The following is a 7,676-nucleotide window of genomic DNA, read 5'->3' on the forward strand; positions in this document are numbered from 1 at the left end:
ACCAGAAGAGACGCACGCGCGCGCGCACCGCCACCTCTGGAGGCAACGCCGAGCCAGCCGGCTCTCGCACCAAACGAGGCTCAGTGAATGGAACAAGACGCCGCGGGCGCCTCGATTTCGGCGCCGCGTGCGGAGTGGCCGAGGAAATGTGGAGCGACCCGGATGCCAGACCGGCGCTCTCGTTCGCCAACGACACGACGAACGACGTTCGGGGCGGCTTCCGAAGGGACAACGTAAACACGCAGGAGCCGGGTGACGCGACCGACCACAAGTCGCGCCGTGGCGCCATCAGGCGACGGAGGCACGCTCCACTGCCGGTTCCCGTCGACGGTCCCCGAGGTTTTCGAGCGGCCGCGGGGAAACGCTGCGGCGCCGGACCCCCCAACGACCTCAACCCAGCCCCTCGTGATGCTTCGGTTCGCCCGCTCAGTTCGGGCCCCTCGACTAATTTACACCTGTCTCACATTCCCCGCTATGCAAGTAGAATCCGCTGCCACGAGATTCCACTTTAGGCTTTTGCGTGGGCTCCCTCAATCATTCGGTTTGCCTTTGACAGGTTTTCTGACATTTTCGGCGCATGTCAGACTTCAGAAACCGCGCCCGACTAACAAGCAGGACTCAAGACGTGAACAAGGAATGGCAGACAAACGAAGCCCGTACTTTCACCTGGTTTTACTCGGGGTATGGAGCTTTTAAAGCTAAACCTGTAATACCTTTGTACAAGCCATTTGTAGGTGTCCACAGACCCAGTCAGGCGCCTTTCCTTTCCTTTCCTCAAAACCAAGGGAGCGTTCAAACTCCGAATATGACAACACTGGGAACTACACTTTTTTTTTTTTTTTCGTGCAAGCGGGCCTTGGAGTACGTGAAGTGTGCCGGGAACGCGACCGAACCGAAGACCGCATGCGGGAGAAGGCCGAGTATGCACGCGAGCGTAGATGCCAAAGCGGGCCTGTGAAACGTCATATTGGGCCTGCCACTCCAGAACTCTCTGGCCGCTAATGGCAATCAGAGTAAGCCGATTAATGCGCTGAGCCGGTAAGCTTAGATGAGCATTTTTTATACATAAACAAATAATCACAGCGAAGTGTGGTCAAATGACAGCAAAAGAACAAAAGATTACCCTTCGGCCTCGAATCAGCCCCAAGACCACCATCCAATTGCACTACCACCATCTTCGAGAGTGACAAACAGAGCAGATACAATTTCCGATTCCGGCGGTTTTGATCTCGAACTCTTCGATAATCCATCAATTTTTGTTTTCGCGTGGCCCTGGGACGGTGCTATCATCCAGGCGGGGTTCGTATTCTTTACAGTGCTGACAATGGGAAGCGAGGCCACCGGGGTGCGTGATCTGATCACACGTGTTGTGTTTATGCACCTTCCGATTTGCCTTACGCAACGTTGAGCAAATTTCAGTGGCTATGAGTATTGGCCAGGCAGCGTTTATGTGCGTACAGTGTGCTGCAAGGAGAAAGCCTTTCCTTGTGCACTGGTTAGCATTGATTTTTTTTAGTTTTAAAATTTTATCAATCTTTTAATTTTTTTTCTTTGTTTCTATATTTTTAATTCTTTATTTTTGTTGTTCCTTTTTTCCGTCATTGAAGGGAGGAAGATGGGAGCGAACGAAGACACCGTATTCACTAGAGGCGCCTTTGTTCATTCCAAACCATCCGAGCTGGCATGGCAGAGTGGTTAACGTGCTCGTCTCGCACTCCGGAGACCCTCGTTCGATTCCCACACGCGACCAATTTCCTACTCTGTTTTATTTCTTTATTTTACTTGGAGCACCACTATACCGTCCCTTTAATTGGTTGCATGGTTACCAGCCAAAGTACAATTGGGCCCGTTTGAAATTCGCGCACTGTGACGTCACAAGCATTTCGACCAATTGAAAAGCGTGATATTTCTGCCGACAACAACTGCTTACAACGATGAGGCATTTAAAGGCTTCCGCCTTAAAAATGACGGTACAGTTTGTTTCGGCAGCAAAGCGTACCAGATGAGGGCCACTGCTAGGCTTTGGTTAGGTTGGCTTCATTCCGTGAATACGAGAGATCACGGGCCACCACCAAACACTCCCTACGTCGAACAAGTCGCACCGTTTCACAGCGCTAGCGCTACCAGTAGGTGCCCAAGGCCAACGCAGCCGACCACCTCTTTGCGCGAAATGTGACCGAAGAGCGCCGGCAGAAGTGCCGCTCGCAAGGGAGCGAGCGGCGCGCATTTCGAGAAATGAAATGCCCGGCGAAAAATCTAAGTTCGATAAACTGCGCGACTTTCTCAAGCTTTTACGCAGGATTTTCAAGGCGACAATCTGTGTGTTCAATACACCGATAATTCCAAACATCCGGGTTCCACTGTAGAGTTCTGCTTACGAGCATTCGATACTCGCAGTTTCGCTGCGTACGGTAAAAACTGCGACCGTATGGCAAATGTGGCTAGGCAACGCGCTACTGTATTTGCCGTACAGCTGTCCGGCAGTGCTAAAACTCCCTGATCTCCGAGACGCACGCAACGGCAGTTAGCGGTATCCACAGAATCGAGCCCCTACTTGCGCCCCACGGGATGAACAGGCCGCGTGCGTTTTTAGATACGAAATACATGCGCTGCATCAGTGCGCCGGAGCGCGCTTTCAAACGCAGCACATGAGGTTGTAAAATAATGCGCACATGGAAACGAAACACAGCGTTATCTCGGCAAATTCCACAGCGGCGCCGCAGCTGCTCCATTATGAAATTGAGATAAGGCTCATTAAGGCTACAGCTGACTGCAACTGGGGCGCAAACAAAGTAACGATGTCGTAGACAGCAGGGAGGACAAAAAATCACGAACGAAACCTATCATTTAATGCCTTTGGCCGGCCAGCATACCGACACTAAATTAATCTGCCCAGTGCGGTTCGTTGAAACCGATACGCGGGCGGCAAGGCGCGTTCGCTTCTAGCTACGGTTTCAAACTCTGCGGCGAAGGTTTCAATTTTGACCTTACACGCAGAGCATGTTTCAATAAACATATGGCCACTAAGCGCCAAACGTGTAACGTTTCGATTCCCTCCGTGTGGTCTCTGATTTCAGCCGCGGATCGCACGCCGTAGTGGAGGGCATCGCTGTAATTTAAACCGCTCTACAATGAGCACAGAATTTGAGCACACAGGCGTTCTGGCATTTCGCCTCGACCGAGAGAGACGGAATCGACCTCGCGTGCTAGGAGGAAGAACGCCATTGCAACAGTGCCGCCGTGGGAGTTACGCGGGGATTTCGTCGCAACGACTTCCGTGTCTACGACCGTGCTGAAGGACGTCATTCATGCACTTGCACGGTGCACTACCGACGACAGAACCGTACGAGCCCTCGCTGATGAGCACTGCCAACACTCGCTTGCGCAGTATCGCCGCGCGGTGGAGCACGCTGGCCTTGTATTGCACAGCAGCAGTCAACAAGCCGACGACTGAGACGGATTAGTTTTTCTACTGTACGGTATGGATTAATACATCACCCCAAGTTACGTTACCGCGAACAAACACTGTTTCTGCGGTTAAAGCGTTCTGTTCGACCCCGGTCGCGGCGGCCAGGATTCGATGCAAGCGAAACACAAAAGGCTCCCGCGTGCTGTGCGATGTCAGCGCACGCTAAATAACCCCAAATTGCCTAGATTAATCTGGAGCCCCCCAGTGCGGCGTCCCTCACAGCCCACGTGTCGCTTCGCGACGATTAACAATTTACAGCACTGCACAGCAAGCACCGCGTCCGACGCACTGACCGCACGAGAGGTCTCGATGGGGCGCGCAAAGAGGGCAGGTTTTTTTCGGGCTGCGATGCAATCGAGTAGATAAAGTCATCTGCTGGCTGCGGTGATCCAAAAGCGAAACGGCGCGCCATAAAATCCCACCGAAATGAACCGAGCCAATGGGGCTCGACCGAGAAACCGGCGGAGGCGCCGCGAGGGCGAGACACGGCAGGGGGGGGGGGGGGGGGGGGGGGGGGGTCGCAGAAAGCGAACGGCACTGCTCTCTCGAAGCTCGCTGGCCGCGCGTCACGCGACCTTCGCAGCAGTGCGAAAACCGAGCGGCGGCGAACAGGCTCTGCTGCGGGGCCCGACAAACGGCCTCCGCCGAAAGGCCGGCCCCTCTCACCGCCGCCCAGGGAGAAACGCGGCAGAGCACCCTTTCCGCCATGCGTGGACGGAGCGAGATTTGGTCAGGTGCCGCCGCCGCCGGGGGGCAGCGAGACGCGGTGACAAGTTGACGGCGCGCAGGAGAGGGGGACGAAGGATACGCGGAGGCAGGCAAAGCCGGCCCCCGCTCTTGCCGGACGCGAGCAAACACCTGTGCATCGAAGTGCTTCGCCACCGGACGACCAGCACAGCGGCGTTGCGTCCCGTTCGGCGAGAACTGCACACCCTTCGTGAAAATACACACAGGCCACCGGATGTGCTACCGCGCCGCGAGGCTGGCCTCTTGCTCAGCCCATCGCACTCGACAGCGCCGCAGGAGTGGGGACGATAGTTCCCCTCGAGGAGTCTCGGAAGTGCAAAACGCGACAGCGCCAGAGCGGACGTTAGGAGGGAAAGCCGTGCGCATTGTCACACTAATTTAGGATTGGTAGGTAGGGTTGTGACGTCACACGTTACGCTGTAGAACGGAAATGACTAAAAACTCGGATCAAATTGTAACTATGAGGTCGTAGTATGATCTAAACGTCATTAAGGGGATATCTTGTTGTCACAGACCAGTGGAACGTGTCTCGTCAGGAGAGATTTCGCAGAGAGCAGAGGAGAGAGTTCGAATAGCAGCAGGCACGTAGCACGGCTGTAGCTGGGGGTCCGTCAAGAATTCTCTCGGGGCTCGGCCATCGGCGAACGAAGCTGACACTGGAATTCCAGGAAGAGTGGAAAGTTCTAGAGCGGTGGTACGGGTCAACACCCTTCTTTAGAGGGTGTTGTAGGGGTGCGCTGTTTTTTTTTTTTTGAAAGTGGAGAGTGCAGGCATAGCCGACTCGGCGAAGACTAACCTTTTGCGTTCCCTCCTGCTCTCCCGCGCGGCGCTCCGAGGGAGCTTCGCGGGTTAATGCGTCCCCTCTGCCCCGTCGTCACCGCGTTGACAAAAGAGCCCCGATGATGAGGGAAGGGGAAGAAGTATGCTATCTGCCGGCCCGTCCAGGTTGCAGGGAGCGTTTGGGACAGTCGGGAGGAAATAGGCAGCTGAAGAGGTTGGGTGGTGTGTTCATGTTTTGTATAGTTTTTATCTGCTACTCCTGCTGTTCGTTTTTTCCTTTTTTGTTTCCCTGCCTGTAAGTAAATATTTGTTTTAACCCACCAACCCCTTGAGCTCCTTTGGAGGACTGACGCACCGACACACGTGCACCACGCACGGGCTGACCGACCTCAACAAATAAATGTTGCACAACGCTCGCTTTTAGGCCACAGGGAAGCGTAAAGCGGCCCCTGTGCCTCAACGGTTTGCGTAGGACGCCGGTTGACGGGCGATAGTTGTGACACTTGTGCATCTTACGGTGTGCCACGTGGACTAGTATGCCTACTTATGTACGCCAATGAGTGCGCGTAACTTGGTACAAGTACTAATTAGGAAAGAAAACAGCGAATAACCATTAACGCAGTAGAGTCATACCCTAAGGGCGGGGCGTAGGTGTCCCTCTAATTGTTCTTTCTTGACGAAGGCTGCACTTAACATAAGCACAGGTAGCGCGCATGCGGCAACCGCCAACTGTGACGGTAAAAGAAAACTGCGAACAGTACAAGTCCTAATGGCGAGTGAAGACGAGATATCGCATAAATGGCTACAGATTAGCTTCGCGCGCGAAATTAACGCCCGGCGCTTAACGCACCGCGCGACAAGGAGGCAGCAGCCCACACTCACCGTCGTCATCCTCGCACTTGGCCAGCGCATTCTTGCAGTAGAATATGTCGGCGTTCGGGTTCAGGCTTTGCGTGGTGGTTGCTGGTTTCGTCTGCCGGCCACACATCCGACGAGGCAGCACAAACACACACGATGCGGGGAACCACGCAGCACATGGACAGAGGAAGACAAGAAAAGAAACGGAGGTCCTGATTAGACAACAGCCGGTCAAATGGGAAAAAAAAAAAAAAAAACTTTCCAAGATTACCATTCCGCGGCAAAGACAGCCGAAGGGGGTCTTCGGAAATAATGTGTTTATCTCTCAACAGGATGCCGTGTACACGCACGTGGCACAGTTTCCCATTCGAAACAGCGTTCCGATCCGCCGGAAAGCGCACATCGCCGTTAGAGATACTCTAGCACAGCAGAACCACGCTAGCGTTCACGCAATCACTGTGCTATAAAACTCTCGAATTTCTTTCCGACCGTAGTCAAAGCCGTCGCCTCAAAGCGGCGAGTTGCTCGAGACGCATGGCTTCCCCAGCAACTGACCGCTGCGAGACAACCACCGGAGCACTCCTGTTTCGACGGAGAACAGAGAGAGTCAGCGCAGCCACGAGGCCATTACGGTAAAGCGTCGCTGTGCTTGCCTATCCGCACCTGTCGTACGGTCGTAGTTAGCGAAGCAGGCGTATTTGCCGCACAAACAGCACCAAAGCTCATTACCAACGCGGGGCGATCGAGAGATGCTCATCTAACCTGGAAACTTCGCCGAGACGCACCACGCACGCGCGCCTTGCCCCTGCGCCGCCACATTCCGGTAGAAGCGGATGACAAAGCACCTTCGACGGGACGACGGATACTGAAGCCTAAAAGCCCGTCGGCACTTTCTCCCCCGCAGAGTGCAAGTGGAAACACCGCGCACACACGCCCTCTACGTACGCTAGCTCATCTCCAGCTCACCCCCCCCCCCCCCCCCCCCCCCCCCCCCCCCCATATTCTCGCTACCATCATAGTCCTTCAATTTTTTTTTCCTTGAACCATTGTCATTCAAAGCATGGAAGGCCCATGCTACCCCTAACCCTTCCTGCCTGGATGCCCACTCCCTAGCTGACGACTGTGGCCCGTGAGGTTGGGGGGGGGGGGGGGCATGGCTTCGCCGGAACCGAGGGGGAAGTGGTGTGTAGAATGCAGGGTCCTCCTCCGGTGCACCGCGCGGGGAACTCGACCCGTTCCGCGACGACTTACCCCTTTTAAAAAAGAGGATTTTCGGACCCCGCACGCCCACGCGACGCGCGTCAATGCAGAATGTCTGGCACTGGACAAAGCGCCGGAAACGCCAACGCCTCGCTACCATGAACTCGACAGCAGCGGGCCGAGTCAGGGGGTCCCGGGCCGAAGATCACTCCGACAGTTGACGCGCGCCCTTCAAGGCGCTTACTGGTCCCAACCAAGACACCCAAATACAACTCAACTCGAACCTGTCTAATCCGTATAAATGCCAATATTCAGGACATTTAAACAAACAAATAAAAACGCGACATCCACCCAATAATCTGCTTTTAGTTTCTGCTGTTCCTTAATTTCAAAGCCAAAGCCAAATCGCAAAACTCTTATTGCAGGCCCGCTATGACGAAATGTGCGGCAATCACCCGAAGTTAGCGTAATCCTGGATCCATAAACGATCCTCACGATTCAATTTGTTAAAAACACGACGGAAATTTTACGGCGAAAGCTGTTAATGGCATGTTTCCCAGTTCTGCGGCGCCGGCGTAACCCTAAGGCACACTGATTGGTCTGCATGCAGTTCCGTCCCACA

The 7,676-nt window shown here is 54.4% G+C and overlaps 1 protein-coding gene across 6 annotated transcripts in view; it reads right to left on the reverse strand.

Moving 5' to 3' along the window:
• Larp4B (La-related protein 4B) overlaps positions 1-7,676 on the reverse strand; it is a 78,385-nt gene that overhangs the window by 44,197 nt on the left and 26,512 nt on the right. For all 6 annotated transcript variants that reach the window (XM_089543814.1, XM_089543815.1, XM_089543816.1 and 3 more), the window contains one exon: positions 5,879-5,969. In XM_089543814.1, the coding sequence (XP_089399940.1) occupies positions 5,879-5,969 (91 nt within the window). The remainder of the gene's footprint in view (positions 1-5,878; positions 5,970-7,676) is intronic.

Source organism: Amblyomma mixtum, chromosome 5, assembly GCF_055824585.1.
Source record: "Amblyomma mixtum isolate Tamu chromosome 5, ASM5582458v1, whole genome shotgun sequence".
Classification (NCBI taxonomy): Eukaryota; Metazoa; Arthropoda; class Arachnida; order Ixodida; family Ixodidae; genus Amblyomma; species Amblyomma mixtum.